At 48.9% G+C, this 15,022-nt stretch overlaps 1 protein-coding gene across 3 annotated transcripts in view; it reads left to right on the top strand.

Moving 5' to 3' along the window:
• The window catches only part of IGSF9B (immunoglobulin superfamily member 9B), a 50,763-nt gene extending 36,887 nt beyond the window's left edge, over positions 1-13,876 (top strand). For 2 of the 3 annotated variants that reach the window (XM_040483580.1, XM_040483579.1), the window contains exons 19-20: positions 7,236-7,357; positions 9,963-13,876. In XM_040483580.1, coding sequence (XP_040339514.1) covers positions 7,236-7,357; positions 9,963-10,171 — 331 coding nt within the window. In that variant the 3' untranslated portion in view covers positions 10,172-13,876. Of the gene's footprint in view, positions 1-1,072; positions 1,119-7,235; positions 7,358-9,962 lie in introns of those variants that run through there. The other variant, XM_040483581.1, reaches the window with a different exon arrangement.
• Positions 13,877-15,022: the final 1,146 nt, after the last annotated feature.

Raw genomic sequence — 15,022 nt, 5'->3', positions numbered from 1 at the left:
CCCTTCCCTGGGCTGTCCTCCCTGCTAAGCAGGACCCTGAAGTCTCATTTCCCTGGACCACCAGGCCTGGGGCTCCTCTTCCCAATCTCCTGCCCATAGCAGCCTAGAGAGCGCCGGGCCCCTCCCACAGACTCTCCAGGGGGCGCATCCTGGAGGCTGGGAGCAAAATCTCAGGCCTGTGAACTGTGTGCCCGGAGCCACATACCCTACCCCAACCTGTGTGCCTCGCAGGAAGCCGCAGACAGACAGACAAACAGACAAGCTCCTGCGACCAGCCTGCCTGAGAGGGCACACACTAAACTGTAGCAGCTGGTATTCCAGGTACCAGAGTCAGCCTGGATGCCCGTCTGTGCCTCTCTTTCTCTCATCTTTCTTCCCTGGCCCTCCTCTTCCTCCTCCTCCTCCCCCTCCCCCTTCCTTCCTCCTCAAGTCTGGTTTTCTGTCTGTCTTTCTTCCTTCTCCATCTTCTTTGGGTTGGCCCAACTTGCTCCAAAGGGCTTACCACATCTCTGTAGTGCCCCCGGTCCCTCCTGCCCTCCCTCCCACTCTCTCTTTCTCTCTGGTTCCGTCCTTTGGTCTCTTTTCTTGATGTGGCCGCCTGTGCAGGGGAGCAGAGTGTTCCAGAGGAGGCTGGTCTGGTGGTAGGCAGGATGGGAGGCGGTTGGAGAGGAGGGAGCCCAGTGCCCTTCCCCTGCCCCATGCACTCCCACCCTCTCTGGTACCTGGAAGTACAGCCTCCCCTCCCACTCCCCCCTGCTCCTGGCAGGTGGAGAAGGTGGAGGAGAGCTCTAGCTAGGACGCCAGGCGTGGCGCGCCCACGGGACCCGTGCCTCTGTCTGTGCAGGAGATGCTGTGCGCCGCAGCCCTGTCTGTGCTTTGTGCAGCGCCCATCTGCCTCGTCCATCGTGCCGTCTGGTTCTCTGTCTCTCTCCTCTCCTTCCCCTCACCCCATTCTCTGGCCTCGCTTGTGGTTCTCTGGCCCCTGTGCTCCTCCCCTCCTCCCCTCTGGGTGTGCGTGGGTGGTTCCCCCACGGCCCGTGTTGATAACTGCTTTGTTTCTGATTGATCTCAGCTATCTGGGCAGTGTTGTCGAGACAAGCCTCTCCTCAGCTCAATAGGTAAGGGAGCTCCGCGGCTGGGGTGGGGCGGGGGGGTGGACAGGCGGACGGGGCTTCGGCAGGGCCATCGCTTCCTTTACAGGGGAATCCAAACCATGTCCCCTCACCCCCTCTGTGGGCGGCAGCCTCTGCTGCTCTGTTCCCACGGCTTCTGGGTTCCCCACATCATGCTGCTCCAACAGCCTCACCAGGCCACGCTCGGGCACCGCCTAGCTGCAGCTTCTGATTCCCACCCCACATGCCAAGCCTGTCCCAGAGCCTCTCTGCAGTTTTCCTCACTCAGATCCCTGCTGCCAACACACCCAGGGCCTCCCACAGAAGCCCCCTTAGACCCTGCATGTACCCCAAGGGGCCTAGAATGCCTAAATATGCTTTGCATCTCTGCACCTCTGGAAACATCAGGGCCACACTCATATCCAGAAACAGACCCCCTTCTGCCCTCAGGCATAGCACCACCCCTTTCCTTCCTAGACCCCTGCAGAGACTCAGATCTTCCCCTCGGGTTGCTGGTCCCTCACAGTCTTCTTGGGATCTTACTAATATTCTCAAGGAGCACAGGGTTGGGGTGTGGCCCAGTTCCTTCCCTCAATAGCTGGGTCTTCCTTAGGACCAGGTCACCTGTAGTTCTGTGAGGGCAAGGGCAGGGAAATGTCACCACTTCCCATGTTCCTTGCCCTCTATAGCTCATTCTTGGTTGTTACAGGACTGAGATGTGGACCTCGCCCTCAGGCTTACATAGCTTCCAAGGTCCCTGTAGTAGTCACTCCTGATCTTGGGTCACAGCTCTAGGGTCTTGGGAGGATCTTCCCAGGGAGAGAGGACAGGCTTCCCCTGGGCAGGAAGAAATTGAGCAGTAAAGCACTGCGCTCTGCTCTCCACTGAGGTCGGTCCTCTTCTGGCATTCTCCCAGGTGGAAATCTAGGAACTTGGGCATTTTAGAGGGGTATTGAGTCCCTTACAGAGGCTTAGGGTCACCTGAGACTCACTGTCTCTCATGGTGACTAAGATACTTCTTTTTTCCATGGACGCCATTGGCTGTACTTCTGGGAACAAGCAGTGTGGAGTCAGGAGAGCCTCCTGGTTTCTCTAGGTGAGAAGCATCTGCATCCCTTGCCCACCTAGTGATGTCAAGGGAGGCTGATTATCCAAACTCAGAACTATAAATCTTCAGTCATAAGAGTGGCCTCCCATAAGGAGGACTGGGATGCTGTGCCATTTCTTTATGATCTGTAGCTATAAAATTGTAGCAGCCAAGAGGCCCTGGGATCGTGTCTGCTGCTGGTTGGTTGCCACAGTGCAGCCATTAGTACTGGAGAGAGCAGGGAGGGTGTCAGGAAGTAGTTATGAGCCTTCCTTCATGAGGAGCCTCCTGTGGCCTACTGGGTGGGTGCTCCAGGGGATGGTGACTGGACCATCCTCCACCTTCATTACTCTCTCTCCCTGAACCCTAGTTATGACCCCTCTGTCATGCCCAGAGAGGTGATAGCACCAAGACCAGTTCTCACTCCACTCTTGGAAAATGCCTGGACCTCATTCCCCATTGTTACTGCCACTCCCCTCACCCAGCTGTTGATCCCTGTCTCCACAATGTCCCCACTGCACCAGGTCTGAGAGCTGAGCTATCATACTCTCACTGCTGTGGCAAACCCAGAAACCAAGGGCAGCGACGAGGGAGATTTGGTTCCTTGGGGCCTGGCCAGTATCCCCAGCCTAGGAGAATAAAGTGCTTCCCGCAGCCTCAGAGTTAGACCTTGATGGTGCTGGGCAGCAAGAGCCACCGCTCACTCCTGCTTGCTGAGAGCTCCCTGGGCGCGGTAGCTGCTGGGGCCATTGGGAAGCGTCAGGCTCCTCTTCAGACGCTGTCTTCATGCTGCGCCTTTGCATGTGTCTCCACTCGGTCTTGCTTGGAGAAGATGTGACACGTCTTGTCTACGTTCGTTCTCGCTCTGTTCCTGTTTCCTTCAGTCTCTCTCCTGTTCCTTTTCCCCAAACCTGCAGTTGTCTTCCCGCCTCTCCTCCTCCTCTCTCTCTCCCCTTTTTCTCCTCTTCCCAACTCCCACCTCAGAGCGGGGAGTTGTATTGAGTGGACCTGCCCCTTCTGTGGCCGTCTGGGAGGCTGGTGCTTCTCTCGGCTCCCTCTCTCATACCAGTAGCAACCCTCTTCTCACACCACCCTTGAATCCCCTGTCCTGTTAGTGCCGACTTTGGCCTCTAATCAGGTGGGTCTGGGAGGATGGATGGGCCCCCTTTTCCTGGGTGAACTGCAGGAAGGAGCTTCCATTTGGAAACAAATCTCTCCTGAGTTCTGAGGCCAAACACTGAGTTCTGACCCCACTAGAAAGTGGGGTGGACGCTGGGTGGACGCTGACCTCCACAATCCTGGCTTTCTGCTTTGTATATGGAGAATGAAGTGACCTTTTTCCTGGCTATGCCTCATATGTGAGTGGATTTCCTCAGCCTCTGCTCTAGTCTAAGGTCAGACAAGCAGAGTCTGCTGTCAGGCAATCATGAAGAGGATGAAAACGCTCCTTAAATCACTGCCTCTGCTGACTGGGACGGGCAGCTGCAAACTGTGTTGGAATGGTCAGCTCTCAGGGCAGTAAGAGTGGGAAATGTCCCATGGATTTTAACTTTTCTGTCCTGTGGCTCTGCCTGCTTTTTGAACCTTTTTGACTGTGTCTTTTCTTCACTATTCTGGGTAAGCACAGAGCTAAGCAACCAAGGCCCCTGGGCTAAATGATTGTGATTTGGGTTTCATATGGATTTTATGAAAAGAGAGAGAGAGAGAGAAAGTGAGAAAGTAAATTCCAGGCATTCTTTGGTGGTTCTGAACTGCAGAGAGACATCACTGGGACAGAGCACTGGAGATTAGGGGAAACCCCATATGACAAGGAAGATCCAGAAAATCCCTTAGGCTTTTAGATCTCATATTCTTACTTCCTGGGAGAAGGAGAGCCCCAGAATTTGCTGGATTTTAGAAGAATTGAGTTTGGGAAGAGAACTGTGACCTCCATTTCTTGGAGAGCCCAGGGTTGGATGCTGTTCTAACAGGGTAACCTACTGGTCAACCTCAAATTCACGTACCAACTTTATTTCAGGGATAGGATGAAGTTGCTTAACGCAAGCTTCCCACTGTCTTGAGAGACACCATCACCCAAATGTCATTATCTGATAGTTCCTGCTGTGAGCTTGACTGGGGATAAGGTCACCCTTCCTAGAAAAGAGAGGCAGTTTGATTCCAAAAGGCTTTACATGATGCAGGTAAAGTTTGTTGGACCACATTCCATGTGTCTTTCTGTATAATTTGCTTAAAATAAAGATCCATTTTACACCCCACCCCTTCCAGACACACTTGCTTTTATTTTATTTTTTTCTCCTGCATCCATAGAGTGTCTTGGTACCTTGAGGAGCCTTCTGTCATGTTTCTGTGTTTGAGCCCTGAGCCCAAAGCAAAAACAGGTGGACAGCAGGTGTCCTGGAAGGGCTGGAGCTTGGCTGTTTCACAAGGGAAATTTGGCTTATCCTTCTCAATGGATCATTACCGTTTGGGAATTTTTGCTTGAAGATATAACATCAGTCAGCTTTTTCCAATCCCTGGTCTGTCTTACCCTGACTGTGCCACTGAAACAGAGATTGTCAATGACTATAACAGCAGGGCACACTGATTTCTCAGGTGAGGTATGGAAGCACTGTTTTTCCTCTAGATAGATTCTGTACCTGTTTTCTTTAGGAAGAAGTTAGAAGAGCAGTTTAGCCTAATGTTGAGAATCTTGGCTCTATCACATAATAACTGGATTATCAGACAAGCTGGTTAACTCTCCACATTCAGTTTCTCCCTATGAAAAAAAATAGGATCAGTATAGAATATACCTTTTAAGGTTGTTGCAAGGATTAAAGAGAACTATTGTAAAAAACATAGATCAGTACTTGACATGGTAAGTGGTAAATAAATGCTATATAAGGGAAATGATAAAAGTAATGATATGTTAATTTTCATATATCTCTGGATGTTTTACCTGGCTTGGAGAATCCCTAGGAATTTTCGGGGCACCCTGAACCAGTTTCTCTTATGCCCTCATAGGTCACCCTGGATTATGTCATTTAAACACTGCTCTCTGGGTCCACTTGCTTGTCATATGCCTCTTCAGACCATGTGTCATTCACCCTGTGTGGTCTTTCTGAAAAGGCTGGCCAAGACCAGGGGAGAGGTAAACTGAATGGGCAGATTCATACCTTTGATTTTCCTTTTAGGCAGCTGAAGAAGTTCTAGTCAAGGATGAGAAGGGGGTGAGGACATTCTACCAGCAGTGCAAAGTCATGCTCCCTCATACCCTGGCCATCTCTACCCTTTGCCTGCCTTCCAGATTCCCTGGCAGCAGCACCTGCTATATAGGATCTCTGTGGGTAGAGTTTAAAAGAGGAGGGGATGGGGAATTGGTGGGTTGGGGCTTTGGGGATGGAAGACTGACTTCTATTGGTGAGTTGGACTTCTCTACCAGATGAGACCATGTGTTGCCTGTGTGTGCATGTAGGTGGGGCCCCCTAGCCCTGTGCTATCAGGGGGAAATCTACAAGTTGTTTCTGACCTGAAATTTGGAGGAGAGTCTTGATACTTTATTTACTAAAAGACTGTGGACTGATGATATCCATCAAAGAAGATGGAGGTTGCTTCATTGCCAGTTAATTCAGGAAACCCCAGAGACCAGAGTCTTATCAACAATTAGTCTGTAAGTTTTTTCTTCCTTCATCCCCACAAATGTGGCCAATACTGGGGAGATGGGGCTGCAGACCTCCCATCCTGCTGTCATTTGTTGTTCAATCTCAAATTGCTTGTTGCTCACCACTGGGGACTTCTTTTCCCCTCACAGGGTTGGCTGTCCTACTCCCTTTAATCAGAATTTACCCAAAACCAGTTGTGACGGAGATGGAAAAAGGAGATGTGGGGATTGAGGAAGAGTGTGATTCACCTCAGTCCACCATGGTCCTAGAATGTCCCTACTTCCCTGATGGTGTGCTAAAGCCAGCACCGGCGGGAAAGAAAGAGCGACTCCTCTCTCTCTCCCTTTATTCCTCAGGCTCTGAGGTTGGCTTACTTTGAGAAGAAATGACATTTATAACATACAAGTCTTCTAGATTTGCTTTTATGACTTTTGAAAAATTCTCTCCAGTATGCACAGATTGTCACAGACAGTCCATCCTCCCAGCTACCTTTGGTTCCCTTTGTCACATGGGCTGCACAGGCTCCAGTCAAATTGTGGACTTTGTTCTAACCTCGTAGTTGATCCATCAGGCAAATGACAGCATCCATTCTGCAGCTGGGGGAGAAGGAGAGACTGATATACATGGTGTCTCTCCCAGCCCTGGTTTCTCTACTGAATCTTAAAATGAATCTCTATTCACTAGACACTTGCTACTGATGGCAAGGAATTTGGACACTAACCATCATAATCTATTTTTACCTTTTATTTGCTTACATGGCTGATGGCATCTGAGCCTAGACTGCAGAAGGTCAGGGAGACACTCCTGCTGAAATGTTGGTAGATGGCAAGTATCTGTTACTTTTAGCTGCTGGGGCTCCGCCTGCCTTTTATAGATGGAGAGGAAGAAGCCCAAAGAAGCTGGGTTTTATGTACCTCCATCTCACTTGATACTGGGTTTCTCATTTAGACCTGGACTTCTCTTTTTGGAGGAGGACAATTAATTGGGGTGGGATTACTCACCTACTGCTTTAATCTGCCTTTTTACTTTTCACTTAAAGGTCTTGCTTGTGAGGATTTCTGAGAGCTTTGGGCATTGAAGCTGCTTTCTTCTCTGACCTTCCTCCTCCATGTTTGAGTGATATGGGCTGGGGCTCACTATTAAAGTTTCTCTCTCCCTCTCTTAGGTCTTCTGGTTTCCATCTGAGGTAGGCCTCCCACTGCTGGAGCTTTCTACTGGGTTTTCTCCCTTCCAGGAGCAATCAAGAGGCTGATGTCAAGGAAACATTGTGGATACCTGGGACTCCATAGAACTGTACTCTGTCCTCCTGTGGGTCGGCTATGTGGTTTTCTTCCAGCCCCTCTTCAAAAGCTTCCTTTTCTGGGAGCTGACCTGTGCCTCTCTAATTGTCCCTTCCAGAACACATCCACCTGCACCTGGGCATGCTGCTGCACCTGAGAGGCTGGAGGCTCTGAAATACCAACGGATAAAGAAGCCCAAAAAGTCATCCAAGGGCTCTTCGAAGTCAAAGAAACGATCCGGTAAACGGCGGATTCTCTCTTTCCAGTTCTCTCTGCCTTTATTATGGGATTGTTTGGCTCAGGATCCCAACCTTGGGTTTTCTCTAGAATTAAAAAAAATTTTTTTTAATGTTTATTTTTGAGAGAGAGAGAAAGAGAGAATGACACAGAGTGCAAGCAGGGGAGGGGCAGAGGAGGGAGACACAGAATCCGAAGCAGGCTCCAGGCTCCAAGCTTTCAGCACAGAGCCCGATGTGGGGCTCAAACTCATGAACTATAGATCATGACCTAAATAGCATATATATTTTTTTAGCATAAATACCATAAATATATTTTCTTTTCTTTTTTGTAATATGCCTTTTGGAAATATCCCTATCTCCTTATATATTTCTTCTCTATTATTTCAGACCTTTTAGTTGGACATGGGAATTATGGGGTCCTACTCAGTGCTTAAGGGACACTGTGGCATGGACCCAGCCTCTGCTGGATGACCAAACTTTTCTCAGTGAGATAGAATGAAATCTCCTTACCTCGTATAAAGGACATTTCCATTGAAATATGACTGTTTATCCACCAGTGATAGATGGCTTCTAAGATTGTGCAAAAATAATTCAGCCCTTTTTTACACTTAGAAAACTCTTTAATATTTATCATGTACTTTTTACCAATAGTTTTAGGAATCTTATGATAGGCTGTCAAAAAAAGACAGCTGCACAGTTTCCTTGCAGATCTTTAATAACCACTGGAGAGTAACTTTCTTTGGAGACTGGGAAAGTGTCCTGCAGAGGCCCCTGGACTCTCTGGAAGACAGTGAGCACTTGTCTCTCAGTTAGCCTTTGGGTGGTGCTATTATCCTATTAGTTTATAGATGGGAGTCCTGAGGCAGAGAAGAGGAAGAAGCTTTTTTTTAGGGTTTGGGTGAGAAATTGAGCCCAAAGCTGAATGTTCAACCTATTTAAGCTCATTGCAGTTGAAGACACATGTACCCACCTACGTACATATCTATTTTTTTTTTTTTTAACAAAAAGAGCCACATCAGTTTTTTTCCCTCTTGTTCTGTTACAGTGTCCTGTGCCCCATAATATGTTGATGGCTCCCAAATGTTTTTAGCCCCAGTCTCTTCCATAAGCACAAGTCTCATATTTCCAGTTGTCTGTTGAACATGTGCTTAGATGTTTTATAAGCCTTTGAAATGTCCAAAATAAAGTTATTGATTATCCTCTCCAAATCTGCATCTCTTCACTTCTCCCCCAACCTCACAAATGACACTGCTGCCTACCTCACTGCTCGGGCTCCTTCAGCCTTGCTTTTCTTGCTCTCACGTGTCCTGTGCAATCTACTTGGTAAGGTCTGCGGGCCCAACTTTTACAGTATATCCTAAATCCACCTCAACTGCTAAAACTAAATTCTGAGTTACTCTCATCCCCACCCTGATTATTGCAGTGACTGCCTCACTGGTTATCCTGCTCCATCCTCGCTCCTTCTATAATATATTCTACACCCAGAAACTGAAGTGATCTTTAGAAAATGTAATAGCATCCTCTTTCAGCCATGGCAGTGTGCACACACACATGCACACATGAACACATGAACACACACCTGATTAAAACCTTCCAGAAATTTCCTGCTGCAACCAGAGCAGATTTCAAACTGCTTACGATACTCTTCTCTGTCTTTCCTGTCTCTGTCCTCTGTTCATTCTGCTTCATCTGCAATAGTCTTCTGTCTTTGAAATGTGGCACATTGGCTCTTAACCCAGGGGTTTCACATTTGCCCTTCCTTCTGTTGGTAACACTTCTCCCTCGGAGCTTCAGAAGGCTCCATTTAAGACTCAGGCATGACTCCTTCCAAGAGTAGAAGTGTGCATCCATCATTGGCTCTCACATGGCCCTGTTTTCAGCTTTCTTTGTGCTACTATTAGTATCTGAAAATTTCATTTCTGTATTTTTTAAGTCTGTAATGTTTGTTTCTTCCTCCTCACCCCACATTTAAGTATAATCTTCTAGAAACCCAGCGCTTTACTGCCCTTTCTGCAGAAGGCCCATGAGGCACAGGAGTGGCCCTAGAAGTCTTGGAAGCGCCAGGCCTGGTTCTATTGCAGGGATTGAAATCTTGGGCAAAGTCCACCATTTCTGGTGGGGGGGGGGGCGGGCAAGGGAGGGGTGAAAAAATGAGTCCCAACCCATTCTTAGATACCTTGATCCCCAACACCTAGAATGATGCTTGGTACCCAAGTGGCACTAAAAAAGAAATACTGATATTACTGTAATAAAAATAAAAGTATTTCTAGTAACTACTAGATAACAGATTTAAATGAATATACTAAATATTAAATAAAAGATTAAAAAATGCCAATTGACTAGACCTATCCTACTATCCTACTTTCTCAGCTCAGTACAAGCAGGGAGCAAGTGTATGTGGTTGGTTACCCATATAACCAACATGGGGATCTCTGCTGTAGTGGCCTCCAGGCCCTGCTACACTCAGCGATTCTCGCTGTCATACTAGAAAGCCAGGATAGATGTCCCAGCAGATGAAAAAGATGAGTGTGCGAGGTGACAATCTTCCTTTTCACCCACTTTATTTTCTTCCCATTTGTTTGGTGCACCTGTTCCCTTCTCTCTAGACGGTTCTGCCTCCCAGGCTCAGCAGCTTCCAGACTCCCAGGTTCTGTGGCCCGATGAAGCCGTCTGCCTCCGAAAGAAGAAGAGACACTCTCGGCCTGACCCTTTTGCCCGCCTCTCAGACCTGTGCCACCGCCAGCTTCCAGAAGACCAGACGGCGATTCTCAACAGCGTGGATCATGATGACCCTGGCCATGCCACCCTGCTGTGACACGACACAACTCTAAGTGTTCCCTGAGTGGCAGTGCTGGGCTGAGGGGCAAGGGAGGATGAGGGTGTGCCAGCAGGCGGGCAGTTTCTGGGGCTGCTCTGACCTTTGTTCTGTTCATTTTGCCTCTGGCCAGAGTGGAACCTCTGAATCCTGGCCATCCGGTCTCACTTTCAGAACAGAAGGCCAGGGGCAGACCTCTAGGTAGAGATCAGAAAGTGAACCAGGGACAGGGAGAGATCTGCCTCCTTCCCACCTCTCCCCTCTTCCCTGGCTTGATTTTTCTCACCTCTTCAAATATCTTTGGAAGTGAAGAAGGGGAAAGCAATGGCTTTTACTGCTCTCTGCTTGTGTTTCAGTTTCTCAAATCCTGGAAGAGGGCTGGACTTCCATCCCATCTTCCAAATCTACATATATATAGATATAGATACAAATGCATATGTATGTAGTTTGTGGGCTTCTCTATGTATATATATGTACATTGAAGCAAAGTGCTGTTTATTTCTGTGGTCAGTGAAGGAAGGAGGTAGAGGGCAGCAGACTGCTGGGGTTTGTGAGTAGGACTGGCTGAGAGCCAGCTGGGCATCTGATATCCGTCCTGGGTATTCTTCCTTCTGAAACAGGATTCATGGCTTCTCAGCTGAACTCTACCTTCTCCTGTCCAGAGCAGAAATGGGTCTTCCAATGCTTTCTAGCTGCCTGCTTTGGGGGTTCAGCAATGAGTTACCACAGAACTAAACACAAGCCTTTATTTCTTGGTTCCTGCGTGAAGAAAGGGTAGCCAGCAAAGGGCCAGACTGGCATCTTTCTTCCTTCCACAGTTTGTCCCATGCTGCGGAAGTAGAAGCTGCTTAGCAGTGGGGCCAAGAAGCAGGTCCTGATGCACAAACTCGAGCTGATTCGTCAGTCCCCTTTGGTCCAGCCAGGGCCAGAAGCCCTGTGGCCAAAGGGCTTCCCGTTCTGGAGCCATCTGTTCTGAACACCAAGCTGCCGCGGCTCTATTTATATCCTGCCTCTGGCTCGGCACCCTCTGGAGCGCTGCTCCAAAGGCACTGATTGGATTCCTCCTTTCCTTTTGTGGGAGCTAATTCCCCAGATTGATTAATTGCCACTTGTGGGGAGCCTGCCTGCGTCTCCTTTCCATCTCTCCACATGCTGCCTGCAGACTCTTCTTTGCCCTGGGCCCTCCTGCATTCCGTGGACCCAAGCTCCAACAGGATGGGATCACATGAAGCTAGGGTGCCTCAGATTTCCAGATTCTGGGGCAACTCTGGATCCCCTCTCTTCCCTCAGTTTTATTTCTGTGGAACTGGCTGAGGCAAAGGGATGAAGGTAGAAGGGTGATAGGTAGGGGCCTGGGTTCTGGTCCTTTTTCTGCCAAAATCTTGTCCTAGTTCAAACTATTAGCACCCAGAAGCTTCTTTGCACTCATCTTACAGTGACTAAAGATGCATCTCCAGTAAGATAATGGTGCTGCCCAAGAGCAGGACAGAAGGTCCTGAAGATGGATAGGGGTGCATCTGCTCTTTCCCTTCTTCTTATGCAGGAGCCTGTGTTCTGACTACCTGGGAATAAAGGTGGCTGTCAGGTTCCTTGAAGTATTTCCTTCTTGGTGCTGTTGTCTTGGTGGGTTTGGGGACATCTACCTCTCCCCAGTTACCTGCTTGGATGTTGGCCAGGTCAAAGATCTAGAGGCTTCTGCTGGTCTCACTGCAGTTGCTACTGGTTTAGCCCACATGACCTCAGCAAGGGGGGCTCTGAGAGCTGGGGAGCTTCTCCCTGCTGGGAACTTCCATCTTAGGGAATGGATTCTTCTCTGCCACACAAGCCCCGGTGCTTCCTTTCTCTTGCCTAGAGAGTGGGGACCAACTCCACTTTTGGGGTCTGGCTACATGCCACATAACCATGGTTCCTTTCTAAGGGCAGTGAGTCATGGTGACAGAGGTGGGAGAGGGCAGTTTCTGGCCCTCATCTTGTTGACTGCCCCACTGCTCTGGACTGGGCCTTGCACCCTTGGGGTGGAGCCTCGACCTTCTGGCCAATGCACTTCTCCTGGCATCCAAGACCACTTTACCACCAGGTGGCAGTTCCAGCAAAACAGAAAAGCAGAGGTCGGGTGACTGTCTGCTTTTCAGAGGCAGCACTACCTCTGCCACTGTGCCCGATAAGTGACTCACTGAGTACCTCTCCTAGGGCATGCAGGGAATGGACATGGGTCTCATACCAAGTCAGTTTGAACCCTCTCTGGGCATGTTGTTTGCCAACCAGGGTGGATCCTGGATGAAATGTGAATGTGGGATGCCAGGGCTGAAGGACTTCAGGGTGAATTGGGCCAATCTTTCTGAGCCCTGCGCTTGGAATTCTAGGTCCTGAGCTTACAGAAGAGGAGAAGATGGGGTGGAAGGCTTTGCCATTTTAGGGTGTCCTACAAGACTGAGAGCCTATCTCTGGGCTGAGGTGCCTCAGACTACAGCTGTGCTTTCCCAAGTGAGCCATCTCCAGGGACCCCCAGTGAGCCATATCCAGGGCTAACAAAGGTGCTGACTCCTGTCTTCTCTTCTTCCTCTGGCAGTGCACCTTACCTCAGTGCATCAGACCAAATGGTTGGAGCTGTGCTTTTTTGCTGGCCACTGAGTGGCAACTATGCTGGGACATCCCTAAGGCTAGGGAAAGGACACATAGCCAACTTAACCTTTTGACAGCCTCACACTCATTTCTCCTCCTAAGAGGGCTTCCTTCTTGTGACAGTGTCCTTGAAGGCCAGCAGCCTCTCTGCAGCCCTGGGAGCTATTTCAGTCCTTCCTTTAAGGGCTGTGGTGGAAATTGGCAGAATACAGTCCCCTTTGTCCCTCTGATGGAGGGTAAAGATGTCACAGGCACATGCTTCCGTGCTGGGTGTGTGTGCATGCGTGTGAGGGCGTGGTTGTGAACATGTGCATGATGGGGGTATAGCCTTTTCTTGGGACCAAATGTCCTTTGTACTCTGCACTTGAACAATGGCGATGTGCACTTTTGAGCTTCCTAGGACTTTCGTGCTCCACTCTGTGGGTGATCAAACGTCCTCCAGACTTCCTCTTTTATGGTCTGGTAGCTTTGCAGAAGAAGCAACTCAGATAAAAACCTATTCTTGTGTCTCAGACTTTTGCCTATCCATTCATTCCACACCTTGACTGGAAACTGATTGTTTCAGGGTTAGGTGATTCTCAGACCAGGGAAAGGATTAAATGATTCTCAGAGGAGTCTGAGGCTGAAAGCACTTAGGGGGATCTGAGACTACAATTGTTTGAGGGAGAATAAATTAGCAATAAGGAGAAGGTGAATCCTGTTTCTTGATTGCTGGCTGACCACACTGAGTGGGTTTCATGGCTTGTGTGGGGCCTTGTGTGTGTATCATTGTTTGTGGCCCAGCTCAGCACATGCTGGTGAGCCCTGCCGCCATATCTCCCTTGTGACTTTCCTTGAGAGATGGGGGGTATGAGAGGCCTTGGGAGATTCCACTTTCTCTATAGGCAGTCTGCTTCATCCCACAGGGCTGGTGAGGTCTGTGCCCCATTTAGAAGAGGGGCCTATGTCCCATGATCATGCTTTAGGGGGCATCTCAAGCAGGGGTAGACTGGGGTGAGTAATTATTAATATTTTTCAGTGCTCTCTGTCTTTATTTTGATTTGGGATCTAAAATTTTTAGGATTAAACTGATTCCAGTTGTTTCCCTGTGTCCTTTTTATGCAGAAGACACTGGGTAGGGTTCATATGTGGAATTTCCTGATGAGTTTGGTTTTTGTTTTAGCTCATTTGAGTTTTTGCTGAGTTGACAAAACAGTAGCTTCAAGGGAGAAACAGACTTCACCAAGTCAGGGTGACTTTGCCACTTCCCAGGATTAAAATCCAGGGCTGAGGTGTGCGTGGCTGGAGCTGTTTCTTCCAGTTTTGTTAGAAAAGCCTTCTGTGGGGTTGGGGTGGGCTGGGGGGGGGGGGAGAATTGTACATAAAGTACATTTTATTACTACATAGAAACATAAGGAAAGAGAAGCTAATGGTTAATCTTGGGCTTGCTTTGCTTGCATGTAAAGGAGCTTTGGACGCCATCACAGGGATTTCTGGGGAGCAGCAGGAAAGAGTCAAAGGGTAGAGATGGGTGGGAGTGAGTGGCAGCTCCCCTGAGTGCATCCCTACTTCTCCCCTGGGGAAGAGTGCACATTTTCACCAGCCATTCTAGGCCAGCTCTGCCTTCTTACCTTCTCCAAAATAAAAAGGAGGCAGGCTCCAGCAGGCTATAGGCATGGAGCCCCATGGGGCTATGCTTATTGCTTTGGGGAGAGGGTGTAGATCTAAACTGAATGAGGGAATTGATCAGGTGGGGTGTTTTCAGGAAGGGGATTTATAGAGTTGGAGCATAGAAAGGAGGTCAAATTCTTTAGCCAAGTGTCTATAAGGCTGGAAGGGGAATAGAGAGCTAGGTTGATCATGGAGTAGAAGGTGGGGATCCTGGGACAGGACAGTAAGGCCAGAGCCAGGGGACATCAAATCTTACCTTTCTCTATGGAGCATGTGATAACTTAGTTACTCCTAAGGGTGCAGTATACAAGTCGGGGGTCATCCCAAGAAAAGAAAGAGGAGCAATTGCCTGGGATGGGGCAGGCTGGGGAGTGGTAGCTTTGAAGATCATTTGGGGGATAGGTGTGGAAGACTGTTATAGTCATTGAAAAAAGACTGTGGAGTAGGACCTTAGCGCATAGGCCCAGACTGGATCTTGAAAAAGATCTTGCTTCATAGCTGGACTTCCTTACTTCTTCTAGAATTAGCCTATAACACTAAGTGCCCAAACCAAACATGGACATATTCTCTGTGATGTAT

This window comes from Herpailurus yagouaroundi, unplaced genomic scaffold (assembly GCF_014898765.1).
Source record: "Herpailurus yagouaroundi ecotype Mexico unplaced genomic scaffold, PumYag 161, whole genome shotgun sequence".
NCBI classification, from domain to species: Eukaryota; Metazoa; Chordata; class Mammalia; order Carnivora; family Felidae; genus Herpailurus; species Herpailurus yagouaroundi.
The sequence above is the reverse complement of the archived record's forward strand: the minus strand, read 5'-3'. Positions and strand labels throughout refer to the sequence as shown.